The following is a 24,782-nucleotide window of genomic DNA, read 5'->3' as shown; positions in this document are numbered from 1 at the left end:
GGGCACCCTGGGATCCTGCCCACAAACAGCACAGAGAGAACTGCCCCCATGAGCTCTGGAGCACCACCACCACCCTGCTACTGCCAGCACTGCTGGCTATTCCGCCGCTCGTCCTCGCAGGCCCATCTGGCTCCCACACGCAGCGAGTGCAGGTGGGGAGCTCCAGGGAGCAGCAGCCGGTCATTGCAGTGGGAGCAGAGATGGCCAGGGGGTTGCTATTGAGTTTGGTCCAGAGCATGGGATTAGCTCATCAGGCTAACGCCTGCAAGAAGCTCCTCAGCTCCAGTGCCAGGGCTTGGCACTTGGCTACTCCTAGGAGACCGGAATCAGGCGCAGGACAGGGAAGTACAGCAGCCAGGGGGCTGCGGATTGTCACTCTCAGATCTCCTCCCCTTGACCGTTATTCAGCCCCTCTCGCCCCATGTCCACACCTTCAATCCTCTAATGCCAGCGGGGGGGAGGGTGAAGCTGAGTAGCCCTGAGCTCTGTGGCAGGGCCTGGGACCCAGCTTGCAGCAGGAACGAAGCCTTAGCATACGGTGATCCGGGAATTGATGGGAGGGGGGGTTGCAGCACCCGGGAAAGCAAAGAGCCAGGCTCACAGAGGGGCTGTGCAGCAGGCTGGAGAGGTCGCACAGCTATGGAAAAGCAGCCAGCTGGGGAGGACTCCCTGGGACTCCTTGCTCCCTGCGTCAGCAGCACTGCAGACAGTGGCTACAGCAGGGGCAGGGCCCAGCTGGAGACAAGGCACCACCCATGTGCTGCAGAACCTGGCTGTAGCCGTGCATCCAGATCCGTTTCCTGCTGGCAGTGCTACGTGACAGGCTGGCGCCTCACAGCACAGCTCCAGGTTGGGGCCGTTTCAGTGAGGGGAGCCTGGTACATGGGGCCTAGCCCAGAGGCCTTTGTCCTTCCACACACTGCCTCCCTACGCAGCGTGTGCAGCAGGTGGATGAGGGTTACACTCTGCCGGCTGGCCCCGTGCTCAGTGTGATTGGGGCATCGCTGTGTGGGCTCGGCCACCCCAGGAAAGTCCCGTTCTGGCAGGCGAAGCTTTTGGATCGTTTTTATTTTTATATAAACAAGACAAAACAAGCAGCATTAATTTAAAAAAATTAAAAAAAAAAGAAGCGGGCAGGGGAGTCGGGGCCCCGGGGGAGGCAGGGTGGGCCCCTGGGCTGTGCTCAGCTCCTTCCGCAGGCCTGCCAGGCTGGCAGGGGCTGTGCTGCTGTGTGACTCCCAGCTGGGGGCCCACAGGCAGGTGAGTTTAGTAGGGAGCTGAACATTAGCGTCCACCTGGCACCGTCTGCCTGCAAGCACTTGGGCTTTGCAAGCGTACACGCTGCCACTGCAAGGCGTGCCCTGCCCACCCCGCCCTGCCCGGCCACCCCCGCACACCCCACGGCAGAAGCTTTTATCCTTCCTGTCCAAAGTCGTCTGTGAATTTCTTCACCTTCAGGAGGTCCTCTGCATTCACGGTGGGGCGGGTGGTGGCCAGCGAGCGCAGCATATCTGACTGCAAACAAGGGGAGAGGGCAGCTGAGGCCAAAGTGCGACATCAGAGTCTCCGTCGCTTTTACCTTGATGCCCTCGGAAATCCTACCCGAGTTCTGGTTGCGGGGGAGAACCCCAGGTCTAAACACCCCAGCCCTAGCAAAGGCAGTGGAGCTAGCACCTCTCTGCCCTGAACGACAGGCATCTTCCTACAGGGTCCCCCAGGGCAGGTGCATGGAACGGAGGCCTAGGAGCCGGGACTCAGGTTCCACGCTGCTCCTGGTCACTGGTGTGATCTCCACCTGTGGACATTCTCCAGCCTGTCCCCTGGGATGGCCATGCTTACTGACCTCCCTGGGTGCTCGGGGAGGGCAGGGGTCACAGGTGGAGAAGGACGCTTTCCTTTTCCAGCAGGCATTAACCCAGAGGAGCCCATGTCTGCTCTGTGCCCTCCCCCCTCCAGCACATGACACTGCTGCTCTGGCCACTCCGCTGCCTCAGCTCTCAGCACAATAGAACGGTCAGGGAGAAAGGCCCAGGGCTCTCGCACTCGGAGCTGTGAGCCAAGCATTCCAGATGGGACAGTTGCAGGGAAGCCGCAGGCAGAAGGAACAAGCAATCACTCAGGGATGCCCACTGACCCTTTCAGCTACAGTGGTTGACTCTGAAGCCTAATGATGACAAGGGATATCTTTTACACTGATCATTTCCCCAGGAACATCCAGCTATGCTGGGACAGTGGCTTTGACTGGGATAGCACCTTTCCCCAGCCCCAGTGGGAGGGCAGAGCAAGGCTGTCCACACTAGCAGGGGCTCTGCTGGCATCAGAAGTGTTGCACACTGACTTGTGTCACTGGCCAAGTGACAATCACTCTCATCCCAGCCACCCTCCAGCCCAGCGTGTCTGTCCCTAATGAATTACTTACCATGCAGATCACTGGCTCCAGCAGCTTGTCACTAGGCACCTCCATCCAAGTCATCTCGATGGCTCCAGGGTCCCCCGGCGAGCATGGGGTCAGGAGGTCATCTACGGTTATGCTGGGATTGGTTCGAGATGGGCCTCGCACCTGCCACATGCCAGAGAGGAAGTGCATTGAGAGGGCGGATGCCAGGGCTGGCTCCCCAACCGCCCGCAGGGGCCTCTCTGACATGGGCCCTCTGGGGCTGGCCTGGGGGACTCAGGAAGGATCTCACCATGAGGGGCAAGGGCACTGGGCACACCCAGGTGGCCATGGAGCCCCCCTCCCTTGCAGACCAGCGACCCCAGGCTCAGATGCCGCAGTCCTTGGGGAGCAGCAGGTCCCGCACACCTGCTCTCACCTTCTTGAAGTGTGTGGCTGACTGCACTTTGCGGACAGGCTGCATGAGGGCGTCACGCACGATGACGCTGATGTCAGCTCCCGAGTAGCCATCCGTCTTCCTGGCCAGCTCGTGGATGTTGGCCTCTGTCAGGTTGCGTGGTGTGTTCCCCAGGTGCAGCCTGAACATCTGGGCTCGGGCCGCCTCCTCCGGCAACGGGATGTAGATGCGCTTCTCAAACCTAGGCACCGACAGTGGGTAGAGCGGGTGAGCAGCTGCCCACGTTCTGCCAGGCGGGGCTGGCAAGCAGTGTGCCGTGCAGATCACTGCAGCACTGACGGGTTCCAGCAAGAGCTGCCTGCTGCAGGAGGGAGGGGTTGGGCTGCTGGGTGGGGCTGGGGATCGCTGAGGCACTCAGTAATGCTGGTGACAGACCCTGGGGCAGACCACTCTGTGTTCTCTGGGCCACTCCTTAAGGGGGGGGGGCAGTGGCTCCTGGCACATTCAATGTGGCTGCCCTTAGCCAGGCAGAGAGCAGCTCTAGCGGCTGGTTTCCAATAGCTCCCACTCACCTTCTCCTAATGGCCGAGTCTAAGACCCAGGGGATATTTGTGGCACCGAGGACCAGGGTCCCGTCGTTGTTATTACCAACACCTACCGGGAAGAAGAAACAGCGATCAAGGAGCAGGACTGACTCCTCGGAGGGGCCGGAAGAGCACAGGGCCGGATTAACCTTCTGTGGGCCCCAGAGCCTGGCCCATGGCCCCAACCCCACGCTCTGCCCTGTCCCCCAAGGCCCCACCCACCACTCCCACAGGGCGGAGAGGGCAGAGGGCAGCAGATGGGGCCACAGGAGGACGAGGCAAAGTGGGAGTGGGGCTATGGGAGAGAGTGGGCGCCAGGCCCACCTCTGGGTTTACAATGGCGCCAGGCCCAGGCTCAGTACTGGCTAGTCAGCCAGCTGCCAGTCCAAGACAGACCCTTCACCCAAGCACCCTTCAAGGCTGCCCTCAGCAAAGGGAACGAGCAGGCTGAGGACGAGAGCAGCCCCTCGTCCTTCACTTCTCATTCTCCACCCGCCTGCCCCAGGGCTGATCCGGCACCATCTGAGCCAGCTGGGGGAGGGGTGAGCTCTGGGGGGCTGGAGCTCACTCGCCGTGACCCACCCTGCATCTGCACCAGGAACTCTGTCTTGATCCTGCGGCCAGCCTCGCTCTCGTTCTCATTGCGGGAGCCGCACAGAGAGTCCACCTCGTCGATGAAGATGATGGAGGGTTTGTGCTGCCTTGCCAGCTCGAAGAGATTCTTCACCAGCCTGGGGCAGAAAGACACAGGGTCAGCGCTAACAGACAGGCAGCCTCCCCTCCAGCCCTGACCCTGCAACCCACATGTGCCCCGAGTGGGGGAGCGAGGACCAGCACCCTCGGGCTGCAGGCAGGGAGCTCTCCCGCTGTCACTGCTTAGCTTGTTCTCATTTACCCCACTGCCTCTGGAGTCACCTTCCTCGAGAGACACGCTAGTGCCTGTGACGAGTGCAGCAGCCACAGTGTGCTCTCCTCTGCCCTGGCGCTGAGCAGCGCAGCCCAGCTGCTAACTTACTTCTCGCTCTCTCCCAGCCACTTCGACATCAGGTCCGAGGACGACACGGAGAAGAACGTGGAGTTGTTGGCCTCAGTTGCCACAGCCTTGGCCAGGTACGACTTCCCCGTGCCAGGGGGCCCAAAGAGCAGAATCCCACGCCAAGGGGTGCGCTTACCTAAGAACACAAGAATGGCCATACTGGGCCAGACCAAAAGTCCATCGAGCCCAGTATCCTGTCCTCTGACTGGCCAATGCCAGGTGACCCAGAGGGAGTGAACCTAACAGGCAATGATCAAGTGATCTCTCTCCTGCCATCCATCTCCATCCTCTGACAAACAGAGGCTAGGGACACCCTTCCTTATCCAGCCTGGCTAATAGCCATTAATGAATTTATCCAGTTCTCTTTTAAACCCTGTTATAGTCCTAGCTTTCACAACCTCCTCAGGTAAGGAGTTCCACAAGTTGACTGTGCGCTGCGTGAAGAAGAACTTCCTTTTATTTGTTTTAAACCTGCTGCCCCTTAATTTCATTTGGTGGGCCCTAGTTCTTCTATTATGGGAACAAGTAAGTAACTTTTCCTTATCCACTTTCTCCATATCACTCATGATTTTATATACCTCTATCATATCCCCCCTTAGTCTCCTCTTTTCCAACCTGAAAGTCCTAAATCTTAAATCTCTCCTCATATGGGACCCATTCCAAACCCCTAATAATTTTAGTTGCCTTTTTCTGAATCTTTTCTAGTGCCAGTATTTTTTTTTTGAGATGAGACCACCACATCTGGATGCAGTATTCAAGATGTGGGCATACCATCAATTTATATAAGGGCAATAAAATATTCTCCATCCCTTTTAATGATTCCTAACATCCTGTTTGCTTTTTTGACCACAGCTGCACACTGCGTGGACATCTTCAGAGAACTATCCACAATGACTCCAAGATCTTTTTCCTGATTAGCTGTAGCTAAATTAGCCCCCATCATATTGTATGTATAGTTGGGGTTATTTTTCTCCATGTGCATTACTTTACATTTATCCACATTAAATTTCATTTGCCATTTTGTTGCCCAATCACTTAGTTTTGTGAGATCTTTCTGAAGTTCTTCACAGTCTGCTTTGGTCTTAACTATCTTGAGCAGTTTAGTATCATCTGCAAACTTTGCCACCTCACTGTTTACCCCTTTCTCCAGATCATTTATGAATAAATTGAATAGGACTGGTCCTAGGACTGACCCTTGGGGAACACCACTAGTTACCCCTCTCCATTCTGAAAATTTACCATTAATTCCTACCCTTTGTTCCCTGTCCTTTAACCAGTTCTCAGTCCATGAAAGGATCTTCCCTCTTATCCCATGACAACTTAATTTACGTAAGAGCCTTTGGTGAGGGACCTTGTCATAGGCTTTCTGGAACACAGCACGCAATGAGCAGGGGGCAGACCTGGCTTTGAATGGAGGGAATTAGGTACTAGACTCCAGTCGGCCAGGCCTCTGCCCCAGCCCCCTGCAGCACTGCTCCTGCCGTGCTGGGGGGCACTGGCCAGTTCACATGCACCTCGCTGCTCAGGGCTCTGCTAGGGCTGTTGGCCAAGGAAGTTTCTGGGCTCTGCTCAGTACTCAGATCCCAGGACGTGGTCTCCACCTGGAACCAGTACCACAATGGCCACAGTCCGTCTCGGAGGGAGCAGCAGCCAATCCACCCTGCCCCAGCCTCTCCCCAGAGCTACCAGAGCAACCCTCACCTGTGAATAAGTGTGGGAATTTAATGGGTAAAATCACAGCCTCTTTCAGAGCCTCCTTGGCACCCTCCAGGCCAGCCACATCATTCCACCGGACGTTGGGCTTCTCCATCACAATGGCACCTGCGAGAGGAAGGCAGCTCTCCCTAGCGGGACAAGAGACGACAGCACTCCCGCCTCGGGGCTCACCCGAGCCTCCCTCCAGCCACTGCACCAGCTGTCAAACTCCACCCACCCGGGCCAGGCTGTCATCACGCATGAGGGACGTCTCCTTTTCGCTAGGGCCCACGAGGAGTCTCCAGAGCTGCCCAGCAGCCACAGAGCTAGAGAGGAGGCGGCCCTGCGGCCCCTCATCCCGCTCCAGGAGTGGCTCATGTATAGTCCCACCGACCCTGCACCAAGCAGCATGCACCAGCCGCTTCCCAGGTCAGGAACTCGACCTTGCAGGGCAATGCCGTGCTCCCAGCCCCCGCCTCTTACCCATCAGCTGCTCCTGCAGCTTCTTCTTCTCCGGATTCTCGCCCTCGCTGTCACTGTCGCTCCTGTGGAGAGGACGCAGTGTCATGGCGAGGCCAGCGAAGGTCCAGGTCCTGCTATCCGGGGGAAGGGAGGCTCTGGCCTGGCCATGCCAGAAGGGTCGAAGCCTCGCAGTGCTGGCTCTTGCCAGCCCCAACAGGAGACCCCAACGTGCACTCACAAACTACACAGTGCAGAGAGGGAGAAGTGCTGGTTTGAAACCCACTGCCGGAGTCACCCCCAGCAGAAGAGGGGGCACCCAGGGCCTGCGGCTGGCCTCTCCCATCGTTACAGGCATGAGCATGTTTAGGGGGTGCAATGGAGGCTGCACACGTACCCCTTGCTATCATTTGGAGACTCTTTGACAGGCTTCTTGCTTTGTTTGTCTTTGTTGCGTAGATAATCCTTCAGCTTCTCCGCCCGGTCCAGGTACTGCATGCACTTCGCCCGGATGCTTTCCTTCGCCTTGTCACTGTGAGCCTCATCTGTCAGGGCACCCGAGACAGAGTGAGCAGCTCGCCACGGGCATGGAGTGAGGAGAGCCCTACGGCACCCTCCCTTTTAGGGCCAGCAATGGGGAGAAGAGCCCTCTCCAGGGGCATGAGACACCAACGTCTCCCTTCACCAGCTCCCACCGGGTGGGCAGCTGGAGAGAATCCCCCAGGAGAAGCTGCTCCTAGAGACAGACGCAGCACAAACCCACAGCCGGGGAAGCCCCACCCCCCTTCGGATAATCCCACAACTTCAGGGTTTCTGAGCCCAGCTCTACAGTTAGCTCATTCCCCAGAGAACGCATGCACTCGTGGGAACTCTCTGCAGGCCACCTGGCTCTGCAACAGGTGCAGGCTGATCTCTTTGGGGATGTGCTATTCTGGGCGGGCCTGACTCCCAGCAGGGTGAAACGGGAAGAAGGATCCTAAGAGGAACAGCGAGGGAAAGATCTGGCACAGGCTGGCCTAGGGAGAGAGAAGCCCGACTCACATTTGATGGCATGTAGAAAGTACTCCACTGCATGCTGGTACAGCCGCAGCGCCTCCTCATAGTTCTTGGCCTTATCCTCCTCAGTCGCTTTTGTTACCAGGTCGATAGCTTTCTGCAAGGAGAGAACGCAGCTCCAGTGACACAGCTGCCCCGGCCATATCAATGGAAGAGTAAAGAGGTAATGTTTCCCACAGAGGTAACGGGTTTTTGGACACCTCTGAGAAGCAGCAGCTGCACCACAAACTCCTGGCGCCTAGAGTCATCTCCTGTTTCTCACATGAACCTTCTGCTCACACACAGCAGACAAAACTCACAAGTGGCTCCTTCTCGGCTGGACAAAGCCACTGATTCCAGAGAGCAAAAACCAAGCCCAGAACCCATCTCCGTTTGCCAAGTCGGGGCAGCACAAGCAGACAGCTCCTGTGCCACTGGGACCTTTAACCAATGCCGCCGCCACCACCACCACAGAGCAAGGGCAGGAGAAACAGATGCACCCGTGGGCCTTGCAGGGAAAGCCCTGTCTACATACAGAAGTCATAGCACCTCTTTAGCGAAAGCAGGACAGCTCCCTAATGTGGACAGTTACCCTGGTATAAACGTATTTATCCCAGTACAGCCATTCTGGTGCGGGAAGGAGGATACAGGATACGGTACCAGGCACCCTCACCTCACCAGAGGGGTGGTACCGGTACAAGTGTTTTGGTAGAAAAGAAAGAAAGAAAGAAACAGCCCAACTGGCACCTGATGCAGGCCCTGGGCGCAGAGCTCCCGCTGCCCACAGGCCGAGAGCCGGGTTAGCACCACGCACCCCAGGGGCCAGGGGCCGGGCACCCCTCTGGGGGGAGGGGAAGATGCCCCTCTGCGCCCCCCTCGCTGGTGGAGGCTGCGGGTCCCAAGCGCAGGCGGCCCCTGGACAGTCTCACCTCGAAACCTGCTGCCGCCAGCGGGGCCGGGGCCGGGCCCAGCTCCCCTGACACGGCCCGGGCCGGGCCCGGCCTAGGCCATGGGGCACGGGAAAGCCCGGGCCAGTCCGCCGCCCCCTGCGGGCCCAGGCCCCACGGAGGGCCCGGCCCGGCGCCTCTCCACGGCCCCCAAGGGCTACGCAGGTGCGTCCCCGGGGACAGGCGCCCGCGGCGGCCCCCAGCCGGGCCCTGGGCCCTGAGCCGGGGACGCTCCGCTCCGGCCAAACCTGGTAGCCGGGGCAGCGCTCCGGCCTGGCCCGGCGCAGGGGCGGCCTGAGGCCCGCAGAGCCCGGACTGGAGCCGGGCCCGGGGCGGGAGACGCTGGAGCCGGGGCGGGAGACGCTGGGGCCGGGCCCGGGCCCGCCGCCCGCTACCTGGAGGGTTGACGTTGACATTTCATCGCCCGGTGCCGCCCGAGTCCCCGGGGCGCTGCGAGCGGCCTGGATCCGGCTCCGGGCGGGAGGCCCCGGCGCGGCGGGCGGGAGGCGGCGGCGGCACCGAACCGGGACCCACCGGCCGCGCAGCTGCTACGTGGGGAGCGAGGACGGCGGGGCCCCCTGCCGGCCGCGCCGGGAACTGCAGCGACCGCCGGCCGGGAGGATCCCGCCCCTCAGGGCCCCCACCCCGCTCGGAGACACCCGCGTACCCCACGCGAGTACAGGGCTTTGTTTGATATAAACGCCTGTGAGTGGCCCACTCAGCCTCGTCCACCTCCCCTGCATCGAGACCCCCGCGATGGGCACAGCCCCACCGACTCCCCAGGTTTAAGTCTAAAGGGACCATTAGCTCATCGGCTCTGATCGCCTGCAGAACAGGCTCGCACACCCAGCGCGCCCTGTGCTGAGCCCAGGAACTTGCATCTGGCTAAAGCCTCCTCCAGAAAGTTGTCCAGGCTGGACCAGAGGATGCTGGAGATGGAGAATGTGCCTCTTCCCTGGGACGTTTGTTCCAGGGGCGTGTCATACAGTGAGGCTAAGTTGTATTTGCACATGGCTGGCTTCAGGCAGCCGGTCTGTTGCAGCTTCCTCTGCTACACAGCACTTCAGGAGACAGCATCTTCTCTGGAGAAGAGTAGCGCAGGGGGAAGCCGTGTTAGTCTGGATCTGTAAAAAGCGACAGGCCTATGACACCTTACCTCAGGACTCTGTCGCTTTCTGGAGAAGAGGTCACTCAGCCATAGTTTTTCCTTGGCAGGTCTCTTGTAGGGGCTGAGGTAGGTTACCTGCCTCCTTGCTGACACAGAGAATCTGACCGGTAGAGAGGCCCCAGCCGTTGGCGACGGGGGAGGCCTACTGATGGTTGCTTCCGGCACCCGACGTTCGGAGTCCGGCGGCCGTGGGGGCAAGGGCAGGCCCTGTGCCTCGTACTGAGCCCACGGAACCCAGAATCCCCACTGCTGTGGACCATAGTTTTGTCCCCGGGGGTCAGCCCTGAGATCCGTGCCACTGCAGACCTGCGAAGCAACGGAGGGCTGGCGTGACCCCTGGGAGGCAGAGGCGCTGAATGAGTGCCCTGTTGAAGGCCCTCGCTTGTCCGCTGGCAGCGCCGTGGGTCGGTGCCAGTCGTCGTGGTATCGGGAGCACGACCGGGACCATCGGTCGCATCGGTACCGGGAAGGTGAACGACTGCGGTTTCGGTGTCGAGAAGGGCTGCGGTCGCGGTGCCTGGAGCGGCTGCGGTCGCCGCGGTGCCGTGAACGGTCCCGAGAGGCGGACCTCCTTCGGTACCGCCGACTGGGGCTTCGGGATCGGTACTGCGATGCTGAGCGGTACCGTGACCGAGACCGGCGCCGAGATGGTGAACGGTCCCGAGGCGTTGATCGACGTCGGGACCTGGCTTGGCGGGACGGTGACCGGCTGCGGGAACGGGACCAAGACCTGAACTCCCTTTCACGCCGCTCGTCGGCGCGCCTCATCATGGCCGGCTTCCCTGCGGAGGGCACAGCCCGCACCAGCGGTGCCGGGGACCGGAGGCTCGGCGCCTCTGTCATGGAGATGAGCTCCCTCGCCTGCGAGTACGTCTCGGGCGTAGTTGGGAGACTGAGCTCGACCTCGGACAGTGCCGGGGAGCAGGGGGGCGCCGGGCTCAACGGCTCTTCAGGTGCCGGAGCTGCCGGGCCCGTGCACTGCGCGTGCACTACCACAGCCGGTGCCGGAGGTGTTGGCAGTGGCTGGGTGACCGGTCCCGGGGTCGGAGTCTTCGCAGCCGCCGGCGCAGCTTTCTTTCTGCGCGCCGGAGAAGGGGAGCGGTGCCGGGACGCTGGTGCCGGTTTTGGAGGACGGGACGTGTCCGTGCCAGGCCGACTCAGTGCCACTGGTGCGCTGCGGACCGAGGACGGTTTCGGCGTCGCTGGGGTCAGCGCCAACTCCATGAGGAGCTGCTTCAACCTGGAGTCCCGCTCCTTCCGAGTCCGCGGCTTAAACGCCGCACAAATGGGGCACTTAGCCGGGCGATGGGACTCCCCGAGGCAGTGAAGGCAGGAGTCGTGAGCGTCCCCAACGGGCATCAGCCGCTGACAAGCCGAGCACGGCTTGAATCCCGGTGTCTGGGGCATGAGCCCACACCGGGTGAGGAAAAAGGAGGGGCGAACCCCCCCTAATTCCTTAAACACTAACTGTCTAAACTATGAATAAACTCACCAACTATATACACAAATTCGGAGAAAACGCTAGGGGTGTGGAGGACTAAGGGAGCACTCCACAGTTCCAACTGGCCATCACGGGCGGGAAGAAGGAACTGAGGAGCGGACGGGCCGGCTGGGGTATATAACAGGCGCCATAATGGCGCCACTCCAGGGGGCGCCAGCCGGCCCGCCGGAGTTGCTAGGGTAAAAATGGTCCGAAGAGCTGTGCACACCTACATGGAATGCATAGGAGCAATCACTCGAAGAACCACCATGTAGAGATAATGGACACCACAGTGCCTTACCTTTCCTTTTTCCATAGATAGATCTGCCCTGCCTTTCAGTGGGTGAGGCTTGTCTAGTCCTGTGTGATTGTCTGTACACCCCGGCCTTTCCAGAGTAGGCAGACAGTTCCATTCTTAAACCCTAAAACTTTTCGGAATAGTGCATTGTCTGGGTGAGATTTCTGCCCCCTGGCACATCACAGCAACAAATAGATGCTTATTGGGCCGTGGGCCTATCACTGCAGCCCCATTCATCCAGGGCTGCTTTAAGTTATAGACTCTGCAGGCCAATGCCTAGGGTCCCAGCTCCTCCAATCATGTGGTTATGTGGGAATTTCAGCTTTAACAAAACCCCGCCCCCAAAACTCACCACACTTTCTTGCCCTCGTGGGGGTGAAGAAAAGCTCGATGTAACTGATGCAGGGACAGTTCTTTGAGCCTGCTAAGTGCCAATGGTTCAGATGGGTGAACCGCCTCATGAATCTCAATGGAGCATGAACACCCCAGCTCCACTGTTCTCCTGGGGGTTCTGCCAAGCCCCCTCCCCTCCAACACAGAATCGTGTGTGGCAGGAAAAGCAGGTGGGCTCCCTGGCTGCCAGCTTCCAGGGGTGCTGCACCACTGCACTGCTTGGGGTTTTGGGTTGTTTTTTTGTTTGTTTGCTTGTGGCAGAGGAGGACAGGGAGCACTGTTTTCCATCTTGAATGGCAAAATTGCATCTGCATCTCATACCCCAGACAAAACATTTTCCACAGAGAAAAACCCAAATATAAAAATCTAAAAGCATAAAAGCCTTTATTGTTATTTACAGTATAAAGGTTACACTTGCCCTTAGGTTACATTTTCATTGTAATGTACAATACTATACAGTTAACATGCAACTCGAGGGACAATAGGTTGTCTATGCATCTATATTTATAGAGTACACATAAAGCTTTAATGTGATTGTAAAATACACAAACTCCCCTGCTTTTCACCACTTGGGTTATTTGGATTTGGTAACCTGGAAGTTCCAAAAACTTGAGATTAAAAACATCAAAAAAGGAAGAATTGTATAAATAGTTAACTACAAAGAATACAAAAATAGAATTGATTGCATGTTATTTTAGTTTTTTCATTGGAGTGTTACAGTCTGTGCCTTGATTATATCATATCAAACAGCACAGAGTTTGCACAGGTTAAAAAACAGTTTACTTGTAGTGGTTCGGTGCAATTTATTATTCAGATGACCTGGGGCAGTTATACCTACAGGGTTCTTGTCTTTAGCACCTGGGGCTTGTAATGCTCTATTTACCCAAATTGTAAACTTAACACTGATCACTGTAGTGAGATCCCCTATACTGGCTGATCCCAGACAGGCAGATATGCTAAAAGGAAAATGGAGCACCACAAACATTGATGTGCCAACGGGATTTTATTTTTTTTAATTTTCTTCGGCAGAGATGTCAATGCAAATTATTTTTAAAACCAGGTAGAACTAGCCCTGTAGTTCCCCCAAATTCTAGAACATGAAAGTGCAATCAATGTTTTGATGTACTGTGTTGCAGGCCAGGATGCTGTAAGATCAGCAGCAGAAACAGAATTAACTCATGTAGCAAAATCCTGGCAGCATAAAGGCAAAAGGCAGAGGTGGGCTGGCTGTAGAGAATGGTTACTTAGCCTTACAGCAACCATGGTGCTTCAAGATGCTCTGTCCATGTGGATCCCACAAAGCACATGCACACCAGGAGTGGGATCCACAGCCAAAGACTTGAACATCTGCTTTTACTAGTTTCACATCCATTTTCTTTATTGCTTAATATCTAATGCGAAGAGGCTACTGGCCTCCTTTTAAAGAAAAGTATAGCCTGGTTTCTACACGCAAGCAGTGCTTAATTTCTGCCAGGTCTGAGCCACCTGGGCACCTTTGGGCTTGGCATGTCAGTTAGGAAAGTACAAAAATTGCTTGAAACCTGGCACCTCTTTCATTACAAATTAAGCCCTGCATGCCATGTCTGCTTTCAGCTGTGGAAATTAGCCACAGGCATACAAATGTTGCACTGGGGAAAGCACAAGAATCTCCAAAGATTTTGCAGAGTATTAAAGCTGAGAGTCGATCCCACAAGTGCTGTTTGAAGAGGAGTTGGTAGGAGGAATTGACTGACTAGAGGGGACCAATAGCTTTTAAAATCTACACAGCTTGTGTAAGGTTTTGAAAACACCATTCACTAGTTTAATTACGCACCACCATATGGTCATCCAGGCTAATAGGGCCATATTTAAGACACTTGCCTGCTCTTATTCCGGATAGAAAAGACAAGCTCAGCATAAATATTCTCCTCTCCTCTCTCTGGTTTCCAAGGATAATGTGGGATGCCTCTCAGTGGTGTATCTTCCACAGGGAATGCTGTAACAGAGCTCTCCAGCTGCAGAGCCGGAGTGCCACATGGGGCATTTTCTAGCTTTCCAACATATCACCTCACTCAAAATACAGAGGTTTGCATAGATGTGGGAGGGGGTGGGAGCAGAGTCTCTTGCAGACATTCCGGGGCCCTTTCCCCCAACTTACAGGGAAAAGACAGGGCAAGCTCCCAGGCGTTTGTACATTTCCCCATATCTCTACACAGGCTCTGGGAAGAGGGGAGCCTGCTGCCACCAGAAACAAACGAGGCCAGGTGAGGCACATAGTGTATGTACTGCAGATAAATCTGGTACCTCAACACTTCTGGGGAGGAGCTGGGACACAGTGGGGGCTTGAGCATCAGAAATTCAGTCTGCAGAACAGGCTTTTAATACCAAGTTAAAACATTAAAAACCTTAAAAGCTAAGAGGACCTGAGCTTCCAGAGTAAGCGATGGCTTGCGGCATTCTAAAAGGGCATGCAGCATTCTGTAACAGGGCAGGTATTTGGCATGAATGAAAGGCAGCCCTGGGGAGAACTACGCAGAGTGCAAACTGGCAAGTTCCCCCAAGTACCTCTGATCCGCAACAGACCTGAGCCTCCATTCAGTGGACACTGACGCTCACGCGAATGAGAAGATGGGTCTGGTTTTGGACACAGGCTCTCTGGGAACTAGGCTGAGATCTCAGGGGCTTCACTGGTGAAGCAAGTCAGGATTGAATTCAGGCTTTGTGGCAAAAGGCTCAAACGTGATTGCTTAAACAGGACAGAATGTCATTCCTAACACAGCGAAGCCTGGGAAGGAACCTGCATCTGTTGGTAGACAGTTTCAGGCTGGCAGCATGAGCCTTTCTGCACATTAACTATACCGTGTCTGATGCAAAGGGGAAGACAGACCATACTGTACTTCACTCCAGCTGGCCGTGCACAAGGGGTGCCAGCTCAGCTTGTAGTGGGTGGTTATGACAAGGCAGTACTAAGTACTCCTCCACCTCCCAGAGAAATCCAAATCCAATCGAAATGAGTGAAAATAACCTCCTGTTAAGCCAAACCTCCATCACGTGCAATTCCATTTGGCATCTATTCTTGACATTTCAGTTGCCACCTCAACCAGAGCTTTGCTAGTGACAGGCGATTTGGGAAGAGTTCACCCCACTGACAGCAGGGCATTTACACTGAAGTTTTGCACAGATCACGAGCAGTACTGACAATCAGTGGCCACCACCGGAGCTCAAAATAGCAACCACTCAACCTTAAGTGTCAGAGCAAAATAAAAAAGCAGAGAAAGTGCTTAAGTCTACAAGTTCTTCCCTGAAATCCTCAGGGATATCTAACCCCTTGAAACCAGTCAGGGCACAACAGAATTTGCATAGCAGCTTATTAGGTAGTTTGCAGAACGAAGGAATAATATGAGGTGGGGGGGGGACTGTCCCATTTTATGTGATATACTGACACTACTCACTTTCCAATACAACAGGTGTGAATATTCCCCTGCTGATGGACCCCACATTTACCCTCATAAACCTGGTTCCTAGCAAGCCATGTTTTCCTGGGAGAAGGAGGGACCTTGTCCAGAATTCTAATTTAAGTCGACTTGTGGCTTTTGGTAAGAGACCAAACTGGCCTAGCCTCTAACTTGTAAAAATATTCCAGATGCTTTACAGCCACCAATGTGATGAAGCTGCAAATAAAAAAAAACAACAGACATTTAGATAAGAAAATAGTCCAACATGGTAACAGCTTAATCACCCTGTGGCGTTAGGAGTATTTCTTTATGGGTTGTCTAAGAACTGAGGCTTAGAACTAGTCTACCGTCCCTGGAGTAGATTTTTCACCATGCAGACTCCGTGCTTTCCAGCACTCGCCGTACTGATAGGACAAACCCCAACCATACTAGAGCTGAAATATCCACTTTAAGAGCAGCTAAAATAGACTGAAGAGCTTAACAGCCTTGCGTTGGAATGACAACTCTTCCAATTGGTCCACAGACCAGATAACAGTCTGTTGGGTGAACACAAACCTATCCTAATCAGTACTGTGCGGGAACGCACACTTTATATTAACCTTATATTCACTTCATAAACCTCAATCAGCTAAGACACTATTCTAAGTATGTTATAACCTGGTGTGATTTGTTGTTTAAACAAACACGTTTCAACTGATTGGCCTTTGCTGGTTGCTAAAACAGTGTTTGGAAGTGAGCTGCTAGGCGTCAGGCACAGGCCACATGGTTGTGAGGGGCCTGTGAAGAACACTCCCTCCTCCCTTGGGTTTCAGCAGGCTGCTGTGCTGGCAGGACAATCTGGGCAAATCAGCTTTGCTTCATACCTCACTTAAAGGAAGTGTGCCCTCCAGGATCGCTTCTTCACACTCTGCGAGCCTGTTCTGGGGAAGGCCAGGCTCGAGGCAGCATGCTCTTAGGTTCACCTTCAAAAGCTTTGTGCTGTGAACTCTCACCCTAAGTCTAGTTACATCAAGCTGTCGATCTGCGCTGCTAAGGAGATGAGCTACCGTACTGGTCTGCAGATGGCGTAAGTGTCCCACGGCTCTAGCCGGTCTCAGAAAGCTCAGTACACTGGTAACTTGCGAAGCTGAATCCCAGGAGTTAATCCTGAGCAACCTACACTGGGAATCAAACGCTCACAACAGCGGGTGCTAGAGGCGCTCCAAGGAAGCAAGTAGAGCCTCAAAGGACTGTCCAAGCCACCTGCTGTGTGTGCGCAGTGGGGCTCCTGGAGTCCCTGCCCCCCATCTCTGGGTGTCCCAGGCACAGCTCTTCCCAAGCATGAGAGAGACCAGGAATCTAGGAAGAGAGCTGGAGGGTGCAGGCCCTGCTGAAAGTCTGGGTTATGCAGTGAAATCAGTTTCTCAGAGTTCTGAGCCTGGCTCCATTGCCGGGTGCCTTGAGTCCTTTTGGGAAGAGGAGGTCAGTGATGTGCTGGGAGGGGGCTTCCAAAAGCCCTGTGTTCAAATTCTGCCACCAGAGTGAAGGAAGCACTGCAATTTCCCCGCCTCTGGTGGATGAGCTGCCTCCCCTCGGTCCTGCAGATGCTTCAGAAGACCTTCTTTAGGAATGGGACAGGCTGTGCCAACAAGCATTGCAAGCATGCACACAGCTCTGCGTGGCTTGAAAGCTGGTCCCTCTCCCCGACAGAAGTAGGTCCAATAAAATATACCATCTCCCCTACCTTGTCTCCCAGGTATTTCAAAGTCATTCTCAGGCCTCCGTCACCCACCTCTCTGCAGCACACACACCTGGGCACATGGGCTTGGCACAGGCGGAGGGAGACAGGCAGCCCAGCACTAGGAAAGGAGAGGGTGCTGTTAGCGTCTCAGAAGGAAGTTGCCAGGCCCAGAGGCTGTGTGCATCACTATATGGGCATCAGCTGCCTTACACATTCCAGCTCATCTCAGAACACACAACCAGCTGGCCTTTCTGTGCCTCCGATCCAGCCACGTAGCATCTGTCCTGTCACATTTGACCATCGGGGGCCTCAGTAAGAAGCATCAGCGAAAAGCACCAAGTTCTCTGTATTTAGGATGTTTCCAGGTGCCCAAAGCAAGTCAGAAAAGTGACTGAAATCTCCCTGACTATCCATCCCACTCGGCAAGGGGGATCTAAACCCACTGGCTAGTGAGAAGGACAGGCCTCTTCCTTACCAAGGACCCCTGGGAAAGTGGCTTTGTGGCAACAGAGGGAGCTGGGTCAGCTTGGAACGAGCTGAGGGCGGGGGCTCATGGAACACTCTTCCAGAGCGACCAGCGCTGAACTCCCAGTCTCCTCATCCCCATCTCCAGTAAAGCACCACCCACCTTACGCCAAAGGCACATTTGGTAAGCAATAAAAATGGCATCATACGGATTGGTTATAGTTCCAACCCTAACCTCCCCCCTCACAGTCCCATGCCAATGGCTCTTCTTGCAACAGATGAGTGCTGGATGCTCGGTTTACGTTGAGTCTTCAGGGTGACAATTGAATCCCAGGAGTGTCAGGAAGAAGAGTCTCAAATTGCCAGCAGCCAGGAAGTAGCTGGAAACTGAGAATGTGAGAACCACATTTCCCCTGATCTCAGTATTCAGCTACCAGCAGCAGCAGCCTGGCCTCAGCATTTTCTAGGCATGTGGAGCAGTTATTCCAGGAGATTGTGGAGAGGCTGGAGTTTCTGGCTATGGCTCTGAGGAGGGCAGGAGCTTCCTTCCACACCATCATGGTTCTGGCATGAGTCAGTCTTTGTCAAGGCACTGGTACTGCAGGAGGACACCACAAACTAGGGTCTTTTGTGCTTTTTTGCTGCTGGGACAGTAGATGTGTTGTTCAGGGCTGTTGGGACCCTTCACCGCTTACACAAGCAGTCCCATACGGGTGACTTTGGCTGACAAGAAAGTGTGCAACATAAAAACAATGGGTTTTGGACAAGAGTGCAGGTCCAGGGTCTGGAGAGAAAGCACAAGAGATGCTGTCAGTCCCACACATAGCACAGGGCTCTACTTGGAGCAGAAGTGTCAGTGTAGATTGCAAACAAACCACCCCAAGACAGGGTTTTCAGCTCCCACTCAACCACAGAGCCCAATGGTTACAAAGAGCTTCTCACACAGCAGGGAAGAGCAGATCCTGAGCTGGGCTTTCCCCCTGGGAACCGCCAATCCCACACCCCCAATTCCAAAGGTGATGGAAAAGCTGGGCCCAAAGCACCGAGGGCCCTGTAATCACCATGAGGCCACACTGCTCAGTCTGGCTTCAACAAGCAACAGACTCTCAATCCACCTGCCCCTTGGGATCTGGGAGTGAGGTGTCTGCACGGTAATGATTAGGGATCAGCCACCAGCATGGTGTGGGAAGGACTGGCTTTCCTGCTATGTCTAAGCAGACAGGGATCCTTTGGCCCAATGGTACCCAGCTTGTGAGAGTGGAATCTCCCAGGGCAGGTGAGGGCCACAGGGGGTGGGATGGGAGAGACAGGCTTTGAGCACCTGAAATTAACTCAAGTCACACAGTAGTTTGATAACAGACAAGCCCGAATCCTTCCCACTCCACAAAATACACATCACGGCACATCCTCAGCCCCATTCTCACCAGCTCCCCCTCAGGGCCACCAAAATCCAAGTAGAGGTTCCTGATGCCATCATCTGCAGACACTCTAAGCTTCTCAAAGGGGTAGAGGAACAGGGTGCGACTGGAGCCTGCCTCCTCCCTGGAGAGAGTGAATCCATTTTCATAATGGACTGTGAGCTTCACCTCCTGACCATTCAAAGTGCAGCCTGCACAGAAACAGAGCACAGAACCTGAGAAGCAGCCAGCCAGCTCAGAGAACATGCCCCCTAGCCCCCCCCCCTTCAAAGACAGAGCCTGCAACCGCTGTACTGGACCCTGTGTCCCAACATTAAGAATATAAGAACGGCCAGACTGGGTCAGACCAAATGTCCACCAAGCCCAGTATCCTGTCTTCCAACAGTGGCCAATGGCAGGTGCCCCAGAGGGAATGAACAGAACAGGGAATCAAGTGATCCATCCCCTGTCGTCCATTCCCAGCTTCTGGCAAACAGAGGCTAGGGACACCATCCCTTCTCCTCCTGGCTAAAAGCCATTGATGGACCTAACCTCCAGGAATTTATCTAGTTCTTTTTTGAACCCTGGTATAGTCTTGGCCTTCACAACTTCCTCTGACAAGGCGTTCCACAGGCTGGCTGTGCATTGTATGAAAAAATACTTCCTTTTGTTTGTTTTAAACCTGCTGCCTATTAATTTCATTTGGTGACCCCTAGTTCTTGTGTTATGAGGAAGAGTAAATGACACTTCCTTATCTACTTTCTCCACATCAGTCATAATTTTAATAGACCTCTATCATATCCCCCCTTAGTTGTCTTTTTTCCAAGCTGAAAAGTCCCAGTCTTATTAATCTCTCCTCATATGGCAGCTGTTCCAGACCCCTAATCATTTTTGTTGCCCTTTTCTGAACTTTTTCTAATTCCAATACATCTTTTCTGAGATATGGCAACCACATCTGCATGCAGCATTCAAGATGTGGACATACCATGGATTTATATATAGGAAATATCATATTTTCTGTCTTATCTATCCCTTTCTTAATGATTCCCAACATTCTGTTCGCTTTTTTGACTGTTGCTGCACATTGAGTGGATGATTTCAGAGACTTATCCACAATGACTCCCAGATCTCGGTCTTGAGTGGTAACAGCTGATTTAGACCCCATCGTTTTATATGTATAGTTGGGATGACATTTTCCAATGTGCATTACTTTGCATTTATCAACATTGAATTTCATCTGCCATTTTGTTGCCCAGTCACCCAGTTTTGACAGATCCTTTTGTAGCACTTCGGAATCTGCCTGGGACTTAACTATCTTGAGTAGCTTTGTAACATCTGCACATTTTGCCACCTGACTGTTCACCCCTTTTTCCAGACCATTTATGAATATGTTGAATAGGACTGGGCCCAGTACAGACCCCTGGGGGACACCACTTTTTACCTCTCTCCATTTTGAAAACTGACCATTTATTCCTACCCTTTGTTTCCCATCTTTTAACCAGTTACCGATACATGACAGGACCTTCCCTCTTATCCCATTACATCTTACTTTGCTTAAGAGCCTTTGGTGAGGGATCTTGTCTAAAGCTTTCTGAAAATCTAAGTACACTATATCCACTGGATCTCCTTTGTCCGCATGCTTGTTGACCCCCTCAAAGAATTTTAGTAGATAAGCGAGGCATGATTTCCCTTTACAAAAAACATGTTGACTCTTCCAACAAATTACGTTCATCTATGTGTCTGATAATTTTGTTCTTTACTATAGTTTCAACCAGTTTGCCTGGTACTGAAGTCACAGTTACTGGCCTGTAATTCCAGAGGTGACCCCGGCAGCCCTTTTTAAAAATTGGAATCACATTAGCTATCCTTCAGTCATTTGGTACAGAAGCTGATTGAAATGATAGGTTACCAACTACAGTTAGTTCTACAATTTCACATCTGAGCTACTTCAGAACTCTTGGGTGAATATCATCTTGTCCTGGTGACTTATTACTGTTTAATTGATCAATTTGTTCCAAAACCTCCTCTAACATCTCAATCTGGGGCAGTTCCTCAGATTTGTCACCTAAAAAGAATGGCTCAGGTTTGGGAATCTCCCTCACATCCTCAGCCATGAAGACTGATGCAAAGAATTCATTTAGTTTCTCTGCAATGGCCTTATCCTTGAGTGCTCCTTCTGTGCTCATTGTGAGCACAAGGGCAGAGAAGGGGTCTACTCACCCTTGGATGGGTGCAGGAGAGTGACCAAACTGACCTGGATGTGTGTAGTGAAGGTGAAGCATTTCCACGCTAGTGCATCAGCTGTACCATTAATGCTACAGGCTGGGCCAGTGTGAAATCAGGCTGCCCACGGAATTGCAAGGGACACATCTGCTGCTCTGTGAATTCACACAGGAGCATTATTTGAGTCCATGCCATTGTGTACCTAGCATATAAAAGCATCAGCAAGGGACACCAGGGTGTTCCCTGGATGAGACTGGCAGTGCCCTTTGGGGAGCCGGGAAATTCACCATGCTGCCGACAGCCCAGAGAGCACACAAATGGAACCACTGCACAGAAAAAGGGAAGGGACTGGGGACCGTGCGGGGTTCAGAGCAGACATCTCTGGGACAGGGATGCTGTCACCTGCTACAGCTAGAACCAAGGAGCAGAGACTGGCAGATGGCGCCGAGGGAAGAAATACCTCAGGAAAGCCAAAGCAGCAGCATGGTGAGGACACTAGCAGAGGAAGCAGCTCAGAAAAGCAGAAAGCCTGGGATTTCAATCATGTAACTAGATGGGTGCAGGATGACTAATATCCTGCTGGAGCCTGGGATGGTGCATCTGTCAGACCCACTCTGGCTGTGTCCCAGGACAGCATGGGGGCAGCTCAACCTGGAACATCCTTGAGGCACCAGCATGACACAGGATCTGCGCCCAGGAAGAGCATGATTGCTCGGTTTGTGCCTTCACAGCTTGGCAGCGAGAGGGGCGGGGAACATAGGATGAACTAACTCACCAAGAATGCACAGGGCGGTGGCTTAGCCTGTCAGTCTAGGCCTGCCTGCCGCTCTCCAGTCCCTTTCCGAAACCCATCTCATCCAATACTTAAACATGAAAAGAAAGCTCTCTGGGGTTTCTCTGCTCACTGTGGACAAAGATCTCACAGTAATGATCAGGGATCAGAGAGACCATTAGTCTGTTCTGGACTCTCCTATCAAGGGGAACAAGAAGGACAAGACTTAGGTTTGGGATATATAAAGATGACCTGAAAGCATTTTTAAAAGTTGTTTTTCTACTTGTCTTTTACTGTTAGTCATGCTATCATGGCTATTCAATCTTTCCTGGAGGACTCAGGATAGAATGTGAACCTTTTTCAGGACTTATGTTAGAGCGGGACCTGAATCTTCAAAAAACGCTTTTCTCCCAACTATTTTTAGGCCTTTGAGTTAATAAAACTGTGCAACAGTTTCAATAAAAATCCATTCCCACCTCAACCAAAGTTTACTTGCATGGCATATCAATCCTACCAGTTCTCCAGACATTCGAAGTCTCCCAGGAAACCAGGATAGGTAAGACTTGAATTTCCAATGGGGAAAAACAAAGTAGATTCAACTCCCCGTCCCACCTCCCCACACAGGCCTTTAACAGATTAGAAAGCAGCCAAAAAGGGACAAGTCCATCACTCCCCCCTAGATTTTTACTTTTTGCCCAGATTGCCTGTCACATCTGAGGCTTGTGGAACTTGTTCACTCACTGAGAGCCACTCCCTGTCAGCAGTCATGTATCAGGTCCTGTTTTTGAAAGACTTCAAGCAGTTGTGTGCAGTATCAGGGGACTTGCATTTGTCTATAACAGAGGGTGTGTGTGGGGGAATCTGAAATGTGTGACATCACTCAGGTGTTTCTGGTTCACCTGTGAAATACTACAAGGCCAGCCAAGCCTGCTCTCCCACCAAGTCTTCCCTTTGCTGCCATGTCTAGCCCTGGTTTTCACCAGCCAGATTTCTATTGCTAAACCAATCAGCAGCACATTCTTGGGTTTTGTTTGAAGGAGTGTATATCATGCAACCAACACAAGATTATTAACTGCTCCTTAGCCTAACCTCAAAAGAAGCCCATCACTTCTGCATGGTCCCAACGTGAGCAGCTTTCCCTAGCACACAGCCTATTTTTCAGATGCTCTGTTTTTGATACCTAGTGGCATCTGGAATCTTTCTGCTTGTGGCAGCAATTTTATTACCTCAACTGGCACCACACAAGGCTCTGGGGTGCCTGATACATCACAGAGCGCCTACTGCCAACAAGACAGCTGCCATTACAGATGCTGAAGGATAAGGCATGCGGGGGAGCAGGCAGACTGCACGAGAGTATGGCCTTTAGGGAGAGGGTTCCTGATGGAAAGAACTGGCTGAAGGGCCCCTTCGCACAAAACTCGCAGGACCATCATGCAGAGGGCTGTAGTAGTGCTTGTGGAAGGGGCTGGCTCCCAAGCCAATATTCTCCTTGCAGCAATTAAGCTGCTATTGCAGCAGGATGAAAGCTGGCCTGCCACCTCACATTAGCTTTTCCCAGTAAGATGATTGTGGCAAGCAAGAGGCTCAGAAATAACAATTAGAGTCTTCAAAAGGGGGAAGGACTTGTAGAATGGGTGCTATTCTCTTCTGAACACTAGAGGGAGCTTAAGCCATAGGTAACAGACTGACCCAAACCTCTCAGCCTAGAACAGAGGTCGGCAACCTTTCAGAAGTGGTGTTGCTGAGTCTTCTTTTATTCACTGTAATTTAAGGTTTCGCGTGCCAGTCATACATTTTTAGAAGGTCTCTTTCTAGAAGTCTATTATATATAACTAAACTATTGTTGTATGTAAAGTAAATAAGGTTTTTAAAATGTTTAAGAAGCTTCATTTAAAATTAAATTAAAATGCAGAGCCCCCCGGACCGGTGGCCAAGACCCGGGCAGTGTGAGTGCCACTGAAAATCAGCTCGCGTGCCGCCTTCGGCACGCATGCCATAGGTTGCCTACCCTGGCCTAGAACTTCATTTTTGGCTGTTTCTATCTCTCTGCTGTTGAGCCCTCTCCCACCCCCAAACTGGAAGACTCCAGCTAGCAAGGCTGAGACTGGGTTTTTTAAGTGCACATGGGCCACTTCACACCCCCACTGGCTGAAATGATTTCCATGCCCAGGGCCTCTCTGTTCTCAAATTTACGGGCAGCCTCACGTGTTCAGAATGCAGGAACAAAGCTGGCTTTCCCAGCACTCCGCTCCAGCTGCATGCCAGAAGCATGTCTCAGAATTACAGATTCTGCCAATCACACTGTGGTCACAGCACCTCCGGATATTAGTGATGCTGTCCTTACACTGGGGAGATGGACCAATGGCCAGAGTCCAGATGGTTAAAACTTTCCACTCAGGCTTGTCTGCCTACCAAGAGAGCCACACATTCCACATAACTCAAAAAACCAGCACAAACTTGGCAGTGCCGAGGCAATGAAGATATGTTGTGCACCACCTGGGGCTGAGAGATAATTGGCTTCCTTTTGATTAGGCTGCTCCACCAACCAGTTAGGCGTGAACTGTAATCAGCCTTCCAGTTTCACTGCACTATCACTACCATCACCTCACACTAGCCTCAGCTCCGGTGGGACACTGGCCATCTCTGAGCACATGAAAGCATTCAGATCTTCCCATGTAAAGAGGTAGAGAAGGGCAAGGGATTCACTCCAACTGGACCTGGGCTCTGTTACAGACTAGCAAGAGAACCTCGGTTATAGCAGAGGACACCCCCCCATCCAAGACCCAGAGCTCTGTGCAGTCCACATGGCCCAAGCATGACCTCCAGAAGCGCAGTCACTGAGCCGAGACTCCAGGCTATGCAGACTGGGCGCCTTAGTGTTAAG

At 53.3% G+C, this 24,782-nt stretch overlaps 2 protein-coding genes across 2 annotated transcripts in view; both read right to left on the bottom strand.

Annotated features, from left to right (window-relative positions):
- Positions 1–1,051: 1,051 nt before the first annotated feature.
- Positions 1,052–9,125, bottom strand: VPS4A (vacuolar protein sorting 4 homolog A). The gene is made up of 11 exons (XM_039503944.1): positions 8,944–9,125; positions 7,608–7,719; positions 6,964–7,111; positions 6,591–6,652; positions 6,114–6,233; positions 4,392–4,548; positions 3,959–4,107; positions 3,365–3,446; positions 2,814–3,033; positions 2,420–2,560; positions 1,052–1,515 (listed from the first exon to the last, which is right to left on the bottom strand). The coding sequence occupies exons 1-11, from the start codon at positions 8,962–8,964 to the stop codon at positions 1,414–1,416; spliced, it is 1,314 nt and encodes a 437-aa protein (XP_039359878.1). The 5' UTR covers positions 8,965–9,125; the 3' UTR covers positions 1,052–1,413.
- Positions 9,126–12,285: 3,160 nt separating this feature from the next.
- SNTB2 (syntrophin beta 2) overlaps positions 12,286–24,782 on the bottom strand; it is a 51,991-nt gene continuing 39,494 nt past the window's right edge. The window contains 2 exon segments of the mRNA XM_039502871.1: positions 12,286–18,290; positions 18,931–19,115. Coding sequence (XP_039358805.1) covers positions 18,198–18,290; positions 18,931–19,115 — 278 coding nt within the window. The 3' untranslated portion in view covers positions 12,286–18,197.

Source organism: Mauremys reevesii, linkage group 16, assembly GCF_016161935.1.
Source record: "Mauremys reevesii isolate NIE-2019 linkage group 16, ASM1616193v1, whole genome shotgun sequence".
Lineage (NCBI taxonomy): Eukaryota > Metazoa > Chordata > Testudines > Geoemydidae > Mauremys > Mauremys reevesii.
This window is presented reverse-complemented; position numbering and strand designations above follow the sequence as displayed.